The 19,181-nt window shown below is 46.6% G+C and overlaps 1 protein-coding gene across 1 annotated transcript in view; it reads left to right on the plus strand.

Annotated features, from left to right (window-relative positions):
• PDPK1 (3-phosphoinositide dependent protein kinase 1) overlaps nucleotides 1-19,181 on the plus strand; it is a 1,145,521-nt gene that overhangs the window by 465,599 nt on the left and 660,741 nt on the right. The window contains exon 7 of the mRNA XM_069647190.1: nucleotides 16,362-16,437. Within this exon, the coding sequence (XP_069503291.1) occupies nucleotides 16,362-16,437 (76 nt within the window). The remainder of the gene's footprint in view (nucleotides 1-16,361; nucleotides 16,438-19,181) is intronic.

Raw genomic sequence — 19,181 nt, forward strand, 5'->3', positions numbered from 1 at the left:
GTTTTGCAGGGTTCCGGCGATGGCCGATGGCGGGCTGATGAGAGTTGAGGATCAAACCCGCGTGAGGAATAGAAGCGCCTGGAAGCACGTAAGTAAGCGCTTGTAGCCTGCTTCACGATGCGCACTAACTGTCCCTTTTATCTTGCAGGTACAAGTTCGGAGCTTTAGAGAAGCTGAAGGGTGCTGGAATACCCACTGGATTCGGCGTGGGAAGGAGTAATGGCACGTGAGTAATAAAGTTGCCCAATGTCTTTAAACGCACCTTCTTTTGTCTTTCAGATGCGGGATGCAGCGCCGAAGGCCTCTGGAGCGTGCGAAGAGCTGGTAAGCTTTTCTTTCAGATGCTGGAATGCAGTGCGAAGACCTCCGGAGCATGCGAAGAGTAGGTAAGCCTTTGTCTTTCAGATGCCGGAATGCAGCGCGAGGCGTTGGTGACAGCCGATGGACCAGGTAAGAGATGCGCTGCCACTGAAGACCGTAGTGCTAACCTGTTCTTTCTTTGTCTTTACAGGTGCTGCTGAAGACTGGATTCCAGGATGGTAAGCCTTTGTTCCCTTAGGCCCAGGATCAGAAGCAGAAGACACGATGAGCGTTCTGCTGCAGAGAATGCAGAATAACGCAAAGCAAGATTCATCCATCGGGTGTGGTTTAAATAGCCTCCTGTAGTGCTTAGTTGTCTCCTTCCACAGCCACGCCTAGGTAAGAAAAGAGTTCCTGCTTTCCAGAAGAGTTCCAGTGTTCTGAACCTAGGGAGTGGCTCCTGCCCCACCCAACAGGAAAAGTAGTCCCAAACAGAAGAGGATCAGGGGTTCAACTGGCAGGTAAGTAAGCAGCATGGTCTGCTGCAGGTAAGTCCACCCAAGCATTATGAGCCCGGCGCTTCCAGCGCTGGGACTGGGCATCTTTATGAGCCTGGTGCCACTGGCGCCAGGACAGGGTCCAAAAGGTCCCAATTGGGACTGGCTGGCACTCGGTACCGGGGTTATGGGTCTGCTTCCAAGGGAGTCGGGCAAGACCTGATCTTTTGGAAGCAGAGATCATGACAAAACCATAAGGTGAGCTTAAACCGGGGGTTTTGGAGGAAGTCAGAGGAGAACGAAGGGTGAAAGGGGGGAGCAAGCACATTATTCAGCAGGCAGTTAATCCCCTTTCTCATCTGCAGAAGGATATTCCTACGGGCCAGACCAGCAAGATTTGGGGGTCCTGTTCAATCGGTGGTCCGAATTCTGCGCATCACGCTTGAAGAGGCCACAGCAACCCAGACCAGCGCCTCCATGGGAGCCAGGTGAGCGTTACAGAAGGTGAGGCACTTAGCTGCAGCAGACTTTGCTACTGTGGGCCGTAACACCTGTCAAGTTGCACCCGGCGATGGTGGTAGATGGGGGAGAGATTGGGGGGGGGGATGGTGCTTCTGGACATTTAAGGGAAGCCCCCGGATTTTCCCCTTGAATGCCTTCTGCTGGGAGATGGCCGGATTTTTGGCTTGCAGCTCCTTATTTTGTTGCTCAGCTTTCCGCTTTCTGACGTCTGGTTTGCTGAATTTGTTAGTATTTATGGTCCTTAGATTCTCATTTTCTTCTGTTGTATTCTATGGCTTACTGGTTTTCATATAATTTATTGTACCAATTAATTAAGATCGTCTGCCATACTTAAATTTTTATCTCTAGAATGCTCGCTCTATAATAACTAAAACTGATCCCTTTTTTGTAATCTTCTTGATTCTTTCCCCAACATGGGGTCTTGCATGGATTCACATGCTCATGAATATTCCCAGTCAGGATGGAAATCCTCTGTAAATTTAAGCTAAAAAAACTGCTAGTCTCTTCTATAGCCCATCAGTGTCACCTGGGGTCATACTGCTCCAGCAAAGACACACTTCCTCCTAGGTTCCACCCCTGGTGGCCATCGTCAGATTTTTACTGCACATTTCTCGTGTTGGGAGTCTTTGTGTTTTGCTCCTCGAACTCAGACAGCTGATTTTTGCCATTTTTTTGTGAGAATTTGATTCTTCTGTCAAGTTGCGACTACCGGCAGTCGGAACCCATTGCCGGAGGAGATCCTCAATCCATTGTTTGATCACCACCTCATGGCGCCACAGGCCCAGGCTTGGGCCTTCACTTCGACACCATGACCGATGCCACTAAGAAAGGTCTTTTCAATTCCTGTGAGAACTGTGGCTTGTGGAATATTTTTGAGGATCGGCACCTCGGGTGCATTTACTGTCTACACCCCGACGCAGACGGATGTACGATTTGCCAATCCTTTTCAACACTCCGTCTGCCAGAAAATTGCTGGTGGCCAGATACAGGTCTTCGTTGAAGAGCAAGTCATCGAAGGACATGTCACCAGCGCCACTGTCATAGATGTAGACTTCATCCACCGGGACCATTGCTCCATCGCCAAGGTACCTAGTCTATGAAGACTGCTCTGTCACCTTTACTAATGCGCCGAATACCATGGGTAAGTTCTTCTCCAGCATGCGTCTGGCATGGATTCACATGCGAACCCTCCCGGCTGCCCCTCTGCGGCTCTTCTCTTGGTCCTACTGCCACTTTACGTGCTACCAAATCAGAAGATGGCTGCCAGAGGAGTGGCTTGGGTAGAGGGCAGTCATTGGCTGGGGCCAGTATGACCCAGAGCTCAGTGATTGGTTGTTAGGAGAAAGACAGTTCAGAAATGAAACTGATTTTTCTTTTACAGAGGATTCCCAGACTGATGACTGGGAATATTCATGAGCATGTCAATCCATGCCAGACCCATGCTGCAGAACAACAGTTACAGGTAAGTAACTTGTTCCAAGTTCCCTGTGCAACTGCACTGAAGGTGCTGCGTGTCGCTATGTAAAAAGATGATGCCTATTGAGTTTGTCAGGTTCCAAAACCAAAGGAAAACAGTGTTCAAATCAAATAAAAATACATGAGAGATTGGAAAAAAGGTCTCTCTCTCCAGGATAAAAATGTGTGTGCTGGTCCTACATAGGAAAAAGGTAAGTAAAGTCAATTTTACTTTACTACTCTTGGGAACAATAGTTCACCTAAGAGAAGGTATTTAAACCTTAAGAGAAATCCAAAGGACTTCTCTGTGACGCTGCACTGAAGATACTGTGTGTCACAATACAAAAAGCAGATGCTTATGTAGTTTGTCAGACTCCAAAGGCAAAGAAACACTCTAAATCAGATCAAAATACACGAGAGAGTGAGAAAAAGGTCTCACTCACTCCAGGGTAAAAATGTGAAAGTCCTTAAGTCCAGCAAAAGAGCTGGGGGTCTCTAAGGTTGAAGGGAATTGGCACAGAAATTAGAATTCACCCTAACACAGTGATACTAAAGAAACTCTAGCATGAACACCAATGGGTTCTTCAGCTTGTGGGTGAAATCTAGCCCCTGTCATAGGGATTTCCACATCATATGTGAACACTGAGCTGACAGAGGGGATCCCTGAAGGTTTTATCCTTGCATCTGGGATTGTTAGGGAGAATTCTCAGACATGTGCTAATTCCCTCCACCTTAGAGACCCCCAGCAACTTTGCTGGATTTTGAGGAATTGATTGTTTTTAACCTGGAGAGAGTGAGACCCTTTTTTTCCACTCATGTATTTTGATGTGATTTTGTTCAGTGCAGTAGCCCAGGAGAAGTGTTTCAGATTTCCCAACGGTTTAACTACCTTCTCTTGGATAAACTGTTTCCAAGAGAAGTAAAGTGAAATTGACTTTACTTACATTTGTAACTTTCTAGACCCAGCACACACTACCTTACAGTAAGGTGCTGGAGGGGTTACTTAGTATCCCCTTTGTCTAGCTTCTCATGTAACATTTTTTGTTGCCCTTTCCTCACTGAATGGCTGGTGGCAGTGGTTTTGTTTTAACTACCATGGTGTGCATTTACTGCGGGCTGCGTTCGCAGCTACATTAAAGCACCCAAGGGTGCTATTTTTGTCAAAATGGCCGTGGTCTTCTTTTTTCACCATTTCTTTGTGGAAAGGTCCTTCTTGAGATTTACTCTGTGCTCCAAACCAGGTTTGGTCCCATTGTTCGCGTTCGTTTGCCTTTGGCGGGATTCACAAGTGAAGCACGCCTCTGGCTCCAGGGTGTCTAGGGTAGGCAGGAAGTGAGGAAGGTGCCCAACACTCCCTGTGCTTAGTCTCCTAGGAGACCCAAATGCACTCTGTGATGATTGGCCGGCTGACTGTTCGGCAAGGGCAGCCACCCTGCTGGGTGACTGACAGCTAGGCTGGAATGAATGGGAGAGAACTGAATAAAAGGCGAGTCTTTTGGCTTGGAAGGCAGAGGCGACCACTGGACGAAGGAACCAAAGAAAAGCTTGAAGAGGATGCCTGCTGCAACTCCTGGACTGTTGGTTTGCCCGGTGAAGCCCTGCTGCTGTGCTGAAATGCCAAGTTTGGATCGACAGAGAAGTCCCTGCAAGGACGATTTCTCCCCTTGAGTTGGTGGGACCAATCAACTTCAAAGTAAGCCACCTGGACATCCTTCTCTGAGCTGGTTGAATCTAAAAAATAAATACATGAGTGGGAAAAGGGTCTCACTCTCTCCAGGTAAAAAAATAAAAAAAATCCTCAAAATCCAGCAAAGGTGTTGGGGTTCTTTAAGATAGAGGGAATTGGCACATTTCTGAGAATTCTCCCGAACAGTGTTACTTAACCTACCACTCCACCACTTATCTTCTCTGTTACTAGTCCTCGTCCTATTACTCTCCTGCTCTGACTACTACTCTCCTTCTCCCACCAGTATGTTCCTTCTCCGTCCATTGCCCACCAGCGCAGCTCCCTTGCCCACCTGCCCTCAGACACCCACCTTCTAATCCGTACCAATCAATTCACAGTCACTCCTTACACTAACCTCTCTTCTCACTCACACTGCAGAACAACTATCACCCATAAGCTAATACCTTACCATCCCAGCGGATCTCTACCACAAGCCGCTTCTTCGTCCTTCCTCGTGCTGGTGTCTTGGCCGTCCTCTACCTCAAACTTTCACCTCACCCAAAAAAGCCATGCTTCCTGTCCCTTCTTTAAATCCCCATCCCCCTCTGAGGATTGAACACCTGTCCCTGGCCAAGCCGACCCTGGCCTTCCCAATCTGCGGTGTGTATGTGAGACAGAAATTATTGAAAAAAGGGCTAAGCCCTGCTCACTTTCTCTGCACGGGTCCGCCTTGCATGGCTAATGGTGTCCCAGGAACAAACTTGTTAATGGATTGCGACCTGTTCTCAGCAGGTCTTTTTAGAAGTCTATCTGCGGAGAGTAGGTCCCACCTCGTTCCCCAATGATCTATGGCCTTGGCATGGACCTGCCGGCTCGATTCAGCAATCCCGCAATTCTCTATCTGCTGCCACACAAGGATGGGGTTCGTCTCTCGTTTGCGGAGCGCTGCCAGTTTTCTTTGGTTTTTGGGTTTCGGTTTGCCGTGGTATCTTTTGCTCTCCCCTCAGATGATCTCTTGTGCCTCTTTTCGTTCATTCGGCTCTGTCCTTCTGCCTTCATCTTTCTGTATGATATTCCTAGAAGAAACCAGAGAAACAGTGCAAGTATTTTGTGGAGGTATGGCACGAGCAACAAGAGGTCTGCACTCTAACATGCTCCTACTGGGCCAGGACTTTGAATCTTTTTCTAGGGCCACCGAATTTGAGATCCAGGGCATCCCTATATACCTCCATCCCTTGGCTAAGAGGGGCTTTCATCCCCTTTTGATGAGTCGAGAGGACTGTCCTTGTCATTTAGCACAACCATTAGTTTAAAAAAAATACATTAATCAGCCACCTCAAATTAGACTTAAGAGTGGACCCATAACCAAAGATCTTTGGGTTGGTGGGCCTTGCAAAATACGGTGCTGTTCCACCGAATTTGATAGTAACAGCTAAAGATCTTCCAGAGGTTCAGATGGTGCTCCATTTCAAAGGGATTGTGTCCTCCGACGTATTCCTCATCTTAGATATCTCCTTCCAGCTCTGCTGGCTTCAGAAAAATGTTTTTCTAGAGGGCGCTGCGCGTCGACATCCTCCGAGTCGATGTCCCTCGACAGCCGCCGTATCGACGTCGACGTCATCCTGCCTATAAAGGCCGCGCGCAGCGTCCGTTTCTCAGTTCCGTTTTTCCGCGCTTACTCAGTGCCTCGGAATACCGTTGCTCAGTTCTTGTCAGATTAATCCTATTTACCTCGAGTTATTCGATCCGTACTCGATGGCTTCCTCGTCTGAACCGACAACTCCTCGATCCGGCTTAAAAAAATGCCGAGATTGTGGAAAAAAGATGTCACTGACTGACCCTCAAAGAGTTTGTTTATGGTGTTTGGGAGCTAAACACCATTGTTTGGAATGCGAGGACTGTATGTCCAGGACAGCTAAGGCCCTGAAGGAGCGTAGGGGGAAGCTGGAGAAAGGTAAGACTTTTAAAGCTTCTTCTTCGTCGACGAAGTCGAGACACTCGTCTCCTCGTCACCATTCGCGCTCCAGGTCTCGGAGTGGGTCTCATCACTCCTCGAGATCGAAGCACTCGAAGAGGAGACGTCGAAGATCCCCTTCTCCGTCTTCCTCTTCCTCTGTTTCGCCAAAAAGAATCCCTTGCCCCACGAAACATAGTTCCCGGGCTGAATGGGAGGAATTCCGCAGAAATATGATGAGCGTCTTCGAGAAAGCGGCCTCGACCCCCTCGAAGACTGCCGAGAGCGATGCTCTGGTCGAAAGACCCGAAGGTCAAAAACGCCGCGAGTCGCAGTACCCGGCGAAGGAAACCTCTCGAGCGCGTCTCGAACCCTCGAGTAGGACTATGACCTCCAAACCTTCCTCGAAGGTTTCGTCAACGCCGTCGACGAGGGTTCCGTCGACGCAGAGGTCGATGTCTTCGACGCCGTTGTCGAAGGTACCTTCGACACACGGGTCTGTCGACTCGACGCCAGCTTCGACACCGGCGTCGACGCCAAGAAAAGTCACGGTTACGACACACCCAGTGACTATCCCCAGGTCCTCGACGTCGATGGCTTCGAGATTGTCGAGTAGAATTCCAATTCTGTCGAGGTCTTCGAGGCCTCCGCCTTTGTTTTCGACGCCACGCTCGAAGCCTTCGACGTCGGCGTCGACGACATCGACGTTTTCGAGGCCGATAATGACAAGTTCGGCACCCTCTGCCTTGGAAATGGGATTTACTCCCTTTATGAGTTCAGAACAATTGAGAACTATGTCCTCAATTTTGGAAGAGGGTGAATTGTCTGAACAGGAAGACACATTTGAGTTGCAGGTACCTGTAACCCCAATTAGAGAGGAATTTTCCTCTGAAGAACGCAGGTTAAAGGATCTTCATGATTCCTTACATGAGGCAAGTGGGTTAGACACTTCCCCTGAGGTGGAGTTTGCTAGGCCAGACCCGGGGGAGCATGCTGAAACCCCCTATACAGCCTTAATGGCCAGGATCACAGAGTTCATGGGGTGGTCTGCACCTTCACAATCTTTCCAACAAGATGACCTCACGGATATTCTTGACAAAGGCCCACAGGAGGATCCTGTGGTGCCTTTTCATAAAGCTCTTCAGAGGAAGATCATGACAAACTGGGAAACCCCAGATGTCGTACCAGCAGTAAATAAAAAACTGTCTACAAAGTACAGGGTATCTTCTACAGACCCGGAGTTTTTGTCTAAACACCCATCCGCAGAAAGTCTGGTGGTACAGGCAGCATCCTCTACCGATGTCAAGACGGCTTATCCTACCGTCCCACAGGACAGGGACGATAAAAAATATGATGCTATGGCAAAGAAAGTCTTTTCAGCATGTAGCATGGCGTTAAAATCTGTTAATGCTACTTGCACCCTTGCTAGATTCAGCCATACACTTTGGGAGTGTGCTTCTACAGCGGCTGACTGCATCCCGGAGGGCATTGATTCGGCTGACAGTATCAGCAGAGCAATGGCGGCAAATACATCAACCAGGAGATTCGCTTGGTTGAGAAAGTCTGGTTTTGCCCCAGATGTGCAAGCCAGGCTCTTGAACATGCCATTCGATGGCTCTTCTTTGTTCGGGAAAAAGGCGGATGACAGTTTAGAGAAACTGCAAACTTCAAAAGCAGCAGCAAAATCCCTAGGAGCTGCAATCCGTCAGACTCCCTTTCCTCCCACAGGAACCTCTGCGAGGGGCAAGTCCTTTCGCTTCTACTCCGCATTTGGAAGAGGTAGAGGACGACCGGCTCAAAGGGGACAAAGAAGAACTACCCGAGGTGGACGGGGTAGATATTCAAAAGCCGCAGCAACAGCAGGTGCCTCTTTACCATCGGCATCTGCATCAGCCGCCCCAAAACCACTCTGAGGACTTCCCTCACAGGACACCTGTAGGAGGCAGGTTGACTCAACATCTGGCGGTATGGCAGGCTATCATGTCAGATGCTTGGGCATTGGAAACAGTTGCCCAAGGTTACTGCCTGCCTTTCCTACGTATACCTCAGAGTCATCCACCGGGGATCAGCTCTCAGAAAGCTCCAGATCCGCTCCTCTTGCAGGAAATTTTGGACCTGCTAGAGAAAGGTGCCATAGAACCGGTACCTGTAGCGGAGAGGAACAAGGGCTGGTTACTCCCCTTACTTTCTCATTCCAAAGAAAGACGGAGGACTGAGACCCATCTTGGACTTGCGAGAATTGAACAAATTCCTCAGGAAAGACCAATTCAAGATGGTCACTCTTTCTCAGATCCTCCAGGCCCTTCAGTTCCAGGACTGGTTGGTATCTCTGGACCTTCAGGACACTTATTTCCATGTGCCTATCCATCTCAAACACAGGAAATACCTGAGGTTTACAATTGGCAACTCTCACTATCAATTTCGAGTGCTGCCATTTGGGCTGACCTCCGCCCCGAGGGTCTTCACCAAGTTAATGTCGGTAGTGGCTGCAAGTCTAAGGAGGGAAGGGATTCACGTCTACCCCTACCTGGACGATTGGTTGATCAGGGCTGTTTCTTCGGAACAAGCTCAGATCCAGCTAAATCACGTGTGCCACTTCCTTCACAGACTGGGCTTCTCCCTCAATTTAAAGAAGTCACAAATGATACCATCGCAGAGACTCCAGTTCATAGGAGCGATCCTGGACACTTCCCTGGGAAAAGCCTCGCCACCAGAGGTGAGGACTCAAGATATTCTACAGATGGTTACCAAGTTCCAACATGCCCAACGTCTCCCAGCCTTCGACTTTTTGAGGTTGCTAGGCCTCATGGCATCCTGCATTTTCCTAGTGCCAGAGGCTCGCCTGAGAATGAGATCCCTCCAGTGGGCACTGAGGACTCAGGGAGAATGACAGATCATCTTCAGGTTCCCGGCAGGGTGGCTCGAGACCTTCAGTGGTGGGCCTGTCAGGAGAACATTCTGAAAGGAGAACAGTTTTGGCAACCCTGGCCGGGGATAACAGTAGTCACGGATGCCTCACTCACTGGGTGGGGAGCCCACGCCAACGACTTGACCATCAGCGGTCGTTGGTCTCCATCGGAGTCCAGACTACATATCAACCTGTTAGAGCTGAGAGCCATCAGACTTGCGCTGAAGGCGTTCCTGCCAGCTGTACAAGGGAAGAACGTCCTGATAATGATGGACAACACGGTGGCCATGCATTACCTCAACAAAAGAGGAGGCCTAGGATCACTACCCCTGTGCAGAGAGGCGATGCAGCTCTGGTTTTGGGCAATCCAAGAAGGAATCTCTCTATCGGCAGCTCACCTAGCCGGAGAGAAGAACTTGACAGCAGACGCTCTGAGCAGGCAGAACACAGTCTCCCACGAGTGGGAGCTAGCTCAGGAAGCCCTTCAAGAGATCTTCACCCTTTGGGGAACCCCTCAGGTAGATCTGTTCGCCACCAGCCTAAACGGGAAATGCGACCTGTTCTGCTCAAGGGAATTTCCGAGGAGCTCTGGGAGACGCGTTCATAGTGGACTGGGAGTTTCCGCTTCTGTACGCGTTCCCACCGGTCCCTGTCATTCCTCAAATGATCAGGAGCTTGAGAAGATTCTGGCGAACCATGATCCTAATTGCCCCGGATTGGGCCAGGAGAACGTGGTACCCGGATCTTCTAGACTTGTCCATCTGCCCTCCAATTCGACTTCCACTCAGAGAGAACCTACTCTCACAGAAGGGAGGTCAGGTTCTCCATCCAGACATCAAAACCCTCAACCTTCACGCTTGGCTTCTGAAAGGCTGAGGTACAAGGATTGGGACCTCCCTGATGACGTTATGGAGGTGTTGCTTTCGGCAAGGAGGCCAGCAACAAAGTCTTTATACCGCTGCCGTTGGAACAGATTTTGCAGCTGGTGTAGAGAACAGAATATCGACCCTTTTTCATGTGGTACACCAATGGTTTTGTCCTTCCTACTATATTTGGCAAATTCAGGCCTTCAAGTTGGCTCCATTAAGGGCTATCTCGCAGCGCTATCCATCTTTAAGCGTACTGCGGAAGAACCATCCTATTTCAAATTACCCTTGGTAATAGTTTCTAAAGGGGTTAACCAATGTTTATCCCCCAAGACCATTCCAAGTTCCCCTATGGGATTTAAACTTAGTACTAACTTTCCTGATGGGCACACCTTTCGAACCTCTCCATTCTTGTTCGTTAAGATTCCTTACCCTTAAAACTGTTTTATTAATAGCACTTACATCTGCTAGAAGGGTGAGCGAATTACAAGCTCTTTCTTGTAAACCCCCTCACACAATATTTCACAAAGACAAAGTTGTCCTGCAAGTGAAGCCTAATTTCCTCCCAAAGGTGGTTTCTGAATTCCATATCACTCAGAAGATTACCCTACCATCTTTCTATCCTCCTCCTCACCCGGGGAAAGAGGAAGAGAGGTTACACAGGCTAGACCCTAGGAGGGCTTTAAGTTTTTACATCAGTAGACTAGCCAGGATAAGAGGCAGACCAGCTGTTTGTAGGTTACGCAGGTCACAAGCTGGGGTTACCAATAACTAAGCAGACCATTTCCAGATGGATCATTCTAGCCATTCTGGAATGTTATAAACTGGCAGGGAAAGAGCCCCCTCAAAACCTTAGGGCTCATTCGACCAGAGGTATTGCAGCTTCATCGGCCCTCAAAAGAGGCGTGCCGGTTAAAGACATCTGTGCGGCCGCTACATGGTCGTCTGTCCATACCTTTACACGTTTTTACAATTTGGATTCCTCCTCCAGTCAAGAGACTAGGTTTGGAAGGGCTGTACTGCATTCTATTCATCAATAGAAGACAGCGTGAAGTCAGTACTCCCTCCTCCAATAATAGAATACTGCTATAGGAGCCTATCTAAGATGAGGAATACGTCGGAGGACACAATCCCTTCGAAGAACAAGTTACTTCTTACCTTGTAACGTTCTTTCGACAGGATGTTCCTCCGACGTATTCCTCATCGGCCCTCCCATCCATCCCCGCAGTTCTACTTCCCGTGTTGTTGCAGCTTACGCTCCTTCAGGGTGATTAGTCTAGTCCAGAAAGTATTATTGTGGGCTACAAAACGGAACTGAGAAACGGACGCTGCGCGCGGCCTTTATAGGCAGGATGACGTCGACGTCGATACGGCGGCTGTCAAGGGACATCGACTCGGAGGATGTCGACGCACAGAGCCCTCTAGAGAGAAATTTTTCCGAGGCCAGCAGAGCTGGAAGGAGATATCTAAGATGAGGAATACGTCGGAGGAACATCCCGTCGAAAGAACGTTACAAGGTAAGAAGTAACTTGTTCTTCTCAGCCATAGTATGTCCCTGATGTCCTAATTGGCAAGTATCTTCACTCATGCTATTTCCTTAAACTGAAAAAATCTATTCAGGGCCTTTGGCATTGCAACTAGTTTGGCTCTCTTGAACCGTTTCATGTGGCATCTCTCTGAAATCCCTATCCATGAAATGGCAGGGAATCTGGATGTATTTTATATACGTTCAGGAAGCACACTCCCATGCACCAGTGTTGAACGATCCCACTAAAAATGCCTTCCATTTAGCTTGAGAGCTGACCAGAGTGCTTTCAATCTTGATTGCCCAATTACATTTCTGTAGTTTCTATCTTCAATGTAATTTGTATGACTTGGGTCTTATCCCATTGCTAGTTCTCAAACTGTGGGTGATGCACTGTTAAATCTTGTTAGCACTTGTCAAGTCCTCTACATTCTCACAATCTAGAGCTTATTGGTGCGGTTTTGGACTTGCTCTTGGCTGCCCACGTTCCCTTCCCCAGAGCGTATTGTGTTTCAAGAAGACACTTTGATGGGGTCACAAGGATACTCTGACGCACAATGATCTGTTAATTATATTTTATTCTATGCAGATAACCACCATAGTGGTCATAAAGTGCTGAAACCTTGTACGTGTGGAAGAACTTTGACCCCAGCCAGGGTGTAGACTGAACAGTAATCTATGGGGTGAAAGAGAAACTGGTTAAGAAAAGATGAGCAGGAAATGGCAAAAGGGAGCATGTGAGAACAAAACAGACAGACCTAGGCCACAACAAAAAAGGAACAATAAGGTTGAGTGATGGTGATTGTTGAAACACATGTATCGCAGTAGTATGGGTTTAGACCAAAACAGTCATGAAAAGAATCAAGGAATGTCCATATTTGACAGTTTGAATATCATATTAGTGTTGCAATGTGTTGTTGGTATCATAGTCGAGCTTTGGAAATGTGTCCTTTAGATGAGATGATGAGTTCTTGTGAGTAAGTGAGGCTTACAAACTAGATTTTCTAATCAATTCCCTTATGAGGAATATGTACTCCAGAAACCTGGCAATGCTGTGTCCACTGACGGAGGTGTCAGAGCTAAAAGTTGGCTGTGTGCTAAATGAAAGTTGGGGAAAACAAAGAGGGCAATTAGACAAATAATCTCCCCACGCTGTGCTATGTAAGGATAGCATCCAGCGTAGGGGAGAGAATGAGTTTGTCAATTATATAATAGAAGACCTCATTCAGTTTATTCTAGAATAGATCTGTTTTTGACTGCTGGTAGGATGACAGAATGTTGTGAAACATGTGAGATTGGTAGCATACTCCTAACCGATCATGCCCATGTGGTCTTGCATTTGCGGTTGAGATATACTTTGAGTGTGCATAGATTTTGGAGGATGAATGTTTCCCTATTGCAGAAGGATGACGTGATGGAAGCTTTGAGAAAGGAAGTGGACTGTTTTGTAGAGTGTAATCATACTGGGGAGATGCGTCCTAGTGTGGTCTGGGAGGCTTTGAAATGTACGATACGGGGCCACCTAATTGGTGTGTCTTGTGGACTGCGGAAAAAGAGAATTGATAGGGAGTCATTGTTGAGGACCAAACTTACTGAATTATCGAGGAGTGTTATGGCGGATCCGGATTGTATGAAAGAAGTGTGTGAACTTAAGAGTGAAGAGAGAGCTGAATGCACTAATAGATGAACGTGCAGATCGGGATAGCTTTTATCTTCAGTGTGCCTATTATGAAAAGGGTGAAAAATGTGACAGGTGGCTGGCATATAGATTGAGGAAGCGGGAAGCGGAGCGATCTATTACTTCAATTAGGTCTCGGGATGGAAGTATGTTATCATCTGGGTGAGGTAAACAAGATTTTCCGTGATTTTTATGTGGAGCTATACAATAATGAGCCAGAGGTGTCTGGTGACGGTGCAGAATTTCTGAAAAGAATGGACCTATCCAGGATTAGTGAGAATGATATGAAGTTGCTAGAGGAGGATTTTTCGTTTGAGGAGATAAAGAAGGCTGTTGGTAAGTTGAATGCGGGGAAAAGCCCTGGGGCTGGATGGGTTCCCAGCAGAGTTTTATAAGATGCTGCCGGATTCGGCACTCCAGCTTTTACAGGATGTGTACATGGAGACATTGGTTACCGGGATGCTTCCAGAAACTACTAGGCATGCCATGATATCGGTCTTCTTGAAAAGCGGGAAAGACGATACTCTTCCTTCGAGCTATAGGCCCATCAGACTTATTAATGTTGATAATAAGATTCTGGCGAAAATGTTGGCATGCAGGTTAGAACGTCTGCTTCCTTCTTTGATCCATGTGGATCAATCCGGTTTTGTGAAAGGTAGGAAGACCTCCAGTAACATTATGAAGATCCTGAATATTGTGTCTAAGGCAAATGGTCATGAAGGGGATAGTGCTGTTTTGTCTTTGGATGCAGAGAAGTCATTTGATAGTGAATTGGAATTTCCTATATTCGGTGTTGGCAAAGATGGGTTTTGGTGTGAAATTTATTTCTTGGATCAGGCTACTGTACAGTGAACCGACGGCGGAGGTTGCCACCAATGGTATGAGGTCAGGAAAGTTCAGAATGGAGAGAGGAAGGAGGAAAGGATGCCATCTATCGCCTCTTTTATTTGTGATAGCTTTGGAACCGTTAGCTGAGTTTATCAGGAAGGCTGATGATGTGGTGGGCCATTCACGTTGGGGATTAGAGCAGAAAATGTGGCTGTTTGCAGACAACATGCTCTTAGTTCTTGGAGATCTTACAAAATCCATCCCGGCACTGATGAATGCTATGGCGAGTTTCATTTGTGCTCTGGTTACAGGATTAATTGGATGAAATCGGAGGTTATGCCTTTGACACCTTCTGTTGATAGGAAATTTGTGATGGATTTAGGCTTCAGATGTTGTCCGGATAAATTCGATACTTGGGAGTTTGGTTGACTCCAGAGATTGGAGACATGGTCAAGGAAAATATACGGCATATGTGTAGTGGTTTGCGGACGGATCTGGAGAGATGGAGCTTTCTGAATTTATCTCTATGGGGAAAGGTAAACGCCTTGAAAATGGTGTCTGCCCCAAGGATTAATTACGTTTTGAGTATGTCCCTTTGATGTTGCCAAAGACATTTTGGAAAGACATTGACAGGATGCTGCAGGATTTCTTGTGGGATAGAAAACCCCCGAGATTGAAACTGTGGAAGTTACAGTTGCTGTTGCATCAGTGTGGTCTTGGAGTGCCTGATTGCAGGGCATATCACCTGGCTTTCTTATCAGATTTCTTAGTTCCTTTTGTGGAGGAATTGCAAGATTCATGGGTGGAGGCAAAAAAACTAGTTTTAATGGGCCGCTGACTTTGCGAGCGCTATTAACTTCGTTCTCGAGACGGAATTGTGGAAATGATCTGTTGACTGAAAGCATGAGGAGCGCATGGAGAACCATATGTAAATATTTGAATGTGGATGCTTTCAGAGGGCCTGGTGCTTCAGTGTGGCTGAATCCTGCTATCAAGATCGATGGCAAAGTTGGCTTTTGGGCAGATTGGTTTCTGGGTGGGGTGCAGTGGGTGTCTGATCTGTTTAAAAATGATCGTTGGATGACTGTGGGGGAATTGCAGGAACTATACCCCATAGAACATTTTAGAGCATCAGATTTTGTGCAGCTTAAACGTGCGATAGGATGTGTAAATCTGGAGCAGAAGGTTGATTTGACTGTTTACAAGGAAAGTGTTTGGGACAGATGGCGGACTGGCCAGTCGACTGTACAAAGTGATTGCATCACATTATCAAGGCAATGATTCATTAAGGGAGGAATGGGGCAGGAGGATTGGGTTGGATATCAGAGTATTTGTGACAGCAGATGTGTGTGAATGTGAAAATGTGCTCGTTGGGACTCACAGAAAGGTCGAGACAGTTGAAAATTCTTAATCGAATTTATTGGACACCAGAGAATATGTACAGAAGAGCGATGGTGGAGAGTGCTGACTGTTCGAGATGTCTGTGTGAGATTGGTACGCTGGAGCATCTACTATGGGATTGTAGACTGGTGACGCGTTTCTGGGGTGAGATCGGTAGGGTGTGTGGTGAGGTGATTGATGGACTGCCTGCTCTGGATTTTATTGTGGTGATACTGGGAAGTGATAAGCATTTGGATGGCCTCAGTCAAAATGAGAAGAAATGGTTGTTCAGAGGGGCAATGACTGGTAAGTTTATTATGCGGAATTGGAAGACTATTTTAACATTGAATATTGAGACATGGATGTCTGAAATGCATGAGCTAGCGAATTTGGAGTTGGTGCTTTATAGGAGACTTGGTAAATTTGGTTTGTTTGAGAAAATCTGGGGTAGATTTCTTCAATTATATTAACTTGGTGGTGTACAGGTTTGGTGGGTGGGTATTTCAGGGATTAACTGATTTGATTGGGGATTTAGTGTATTGTGTATCTCACTTTGCACCTAGTTTTGTGAAAAATGCAGTGATTTTTGCAATTTTTGTTTATTTTCTGGTTATTGTATTGTGATTTGTGAAGGATGTTCTGTAAATAAATATTTTTAAAAAAGCCTACACATGGAGAAAAAAAAATAAGACCTCTTTCCTGAACTACGCAAGACAGTGTTTACATTCTGCTATAAAGCAATTTAACTGATGTGATCTTTCTCTTCATTTTCACTTATCCAGCAAGGGCAAATTCATTTGTAGGAACAGCACAATATGTTTCTCCAGAGCTGCTGACTGAGAAATCTGCATGCAAAAGGTACTTGTGCAACATTTACTTTTTGAATTCTGTGTACGTTGCTTTTTAACTGCTCCAACAATGGTCTGCGTGTCCCTGCATACTTTCCCATGGTCTTTCAAATTGTGTTAACTTTATCTCAGATTCCTGCAATTGGGGTGAAATGTGTCATTGTTACTCGCGTTCCTACTGACCGGCACCTTAAATTAGTTTGAACTGTTGCATTTTACATTCCGGAAGTAATGCCTTTGAACATTTTGCAAAGGGTGTCCCTTTTGATTTAAATAGTTAAAAAAAAAATTGCAGCTGTATGTTCTCTTCCTGTGCCACTGTCCTTTGCTTCTAAACCTGTATTATTGCCCATATCCTTCAACCCAACTTCCAAACTGAACTACCAACCTTCGAACCTACTCGCCAATAACTGTAAATGATTCTCCAAAAAGGGGTAAACTTTTACACAATCCCACTCTTGGGGGGGTTCGAGGGGAGGAATAATGACGCTCCATCGAAGCCAGTAGATTGTAGTAATCCCCGCTTAAGAGATTTGTGTCTGCAGAAGCACTAGGGAAGTGTGGGAAACCCTGGTTAAAATTGCCCATATATGCTGTATATGGCAGCTCTATTTAAGATGTTCTCCTTCACCAAGAATTTATTTTTGTAGGATATCCTAAAACTCTCTTCACCGTACTTGCCACCGTCATTTTTAGTCTCATCCGAGGCACAATGTGTATGGCCGCATTAGGATCGCATTCACAGCACACTCCCTTTATTTCCCATGCTGTTTTGCCAAAAAACTTTAGGAAAAACAACCTGATATAACTATATTTTCTGAGGCTTGTGATCTGCTTAGATCACATGCTATGCATAATCCGACAGCTAGTGGTAGCCACCGTTGGGTAAGAATTGCTGTAGTAACACTGTGTGAGACTACACGACACTTATCTGCTTGATATTTGGTAACCCAGCTTTTGGTATAGGTCTGTATGACACCAGTTGGTAGTGTGCCTGAGCAGCCAGGCCTCTCTCAAGAGGGTGGTAAATGTGTGCTGTAGAGGTGTAGTAATGAAATTTGCAAATACAAGTAGTCAAGTAACACTTACACTCAAGGTTTCAATTATAAATGGTTAATTAACATTCATTTTTAAATAAGCGTTATTTAAAAAGGGCGCGATTTGCAACAATCAAATATTGTTTAAAATACTTTTCCAGAATCAGCGTAAGTTTAGTGGATACTCTTTAGCGATGCTTTTTACACACTTGCTACACCCGGAGGTGACTTCATTTGCAAGGACAGTAATGGCATTTCTCCAGCATGGGGTCTGCCATGGATTCACATGCTCATGAATATTCCCCGTCAGGCTGGGAATCCTTGGTAAAAGAAAAAAACAGTTTCACCTTTGTTTATAAACTTTGTCCTATAAACCAATCACTGAGCTCTGGTTCATACTGCCCCAGCCAATGACTGCCCGCTCCCTAAGCCCCTCCTCTGCCAGCCATCTTCAGATTTTTACCGCACTTTCAAGTGTTGAGTCCTCACGTTTCGCTCTTCGAGCTTTTGCGTTTTTTCACACCTTTTTGGTAGGAAAACCATTTTTGGTCAATCGAGCCTGTGTGCTCCATCGTTTCACCATCCGATTAGCGGGGACCCGTTTTTCAGCATCTTTCATCGCCACTCAAGGACAGAAATGGAGTGTTTGTTCTTAGAAGTTTCCAGAAGCCCATCAGGCCTACACCTCGCTGGATCATGTGGACACCACGCAGGATCATGTGGGAGGAGGACGACGGAGCATCCCTCTTCAAGCTGCGGTTGGCGTAATGTTTTGACGGACAAGCATTCCAAATGACTGTATTGTCTACACCCGACGCACAAGGAAGAAGATTGTGAGATTTGCCGTGGCTTCTCCAAGCGCACAATGAAGGATCAGCACATCCGGCTGGCGACATGGCTCAAAGCTAATGCTTCTACGCTGTGTGGTCCACAGGGGCATGCCTCTTCCAGATCCAGCCAGCCACAGCGGACTTCTAAATCCTTTCAGGGTGCTCCATCCGTGGCGGCCCGAGACCAGGCCAAGCACTGAGAGTCTGCTTCCACTGGGGTCACCGCGCAAGCGGGTCTCGCAACGGGCAGAGCGCATTTGTCTCTTGGGCAAGATTGTATGCAGTACCCTTTTGGGTGCACTACAACAACCCTGACTTCCTGGCAATAGGAACCCAACCTTTTGTATAAGTCTGTACTTAACAGGTTGGTAGCGTGTTGAGCAGCCAGGCTGATCTCAAGAGGGGTCAATGTGAGCTGTAGGGGAATTACACAGAGATTCAAATAAACTCTTACACACAATGTTTCTTGATTAAAGAATTAGTAATTTATTTAACAGTCAGTTTGAATAAGCCTTCTTCAGAGGGGGGCAATATAAAGCAACGCACAAATATATGTCAAAATACACACTTAGTCTTCTAAATAAGCAAATACCCATTTGGGATGGCCCACAGACACTACCTACACCCTCGGGTGACTTCAATAGTTAGGGTGCTGGAGACATTAATATCCCACTGTTGCATTTAGAATATTCTTGAGATGAGTGTCAAAGAAAAGAGGTTTCAGAATAGACAAGTATTCACACAATTATTCTTAAGCAGGTAAGTACTTTAAAAATATCCCCCCAATGCAAAGTCAGTCAACCCCTTCCTGGAAGGAAGACACAACACATAAGCAGTGGAGAGAAGTCATTCAGGGAGCCAGGCCAGCTAATGTTAAGTTACCAAAT

Source organism: Ambystoma mexicanum, chromosome 2q (assembly GCF_040938575.1).
Source record: "Ambystoma mexicanum isolate Mex_15411 chromosome 2q, UKY_AmexF1_1, whole genome shotgun sequence".
NCBI lineage: Eukaryota > Metazoa > Chordata > Amphibia > Caudata > Ambystomatidae > Ambystoma > Ambystoma mexicanum.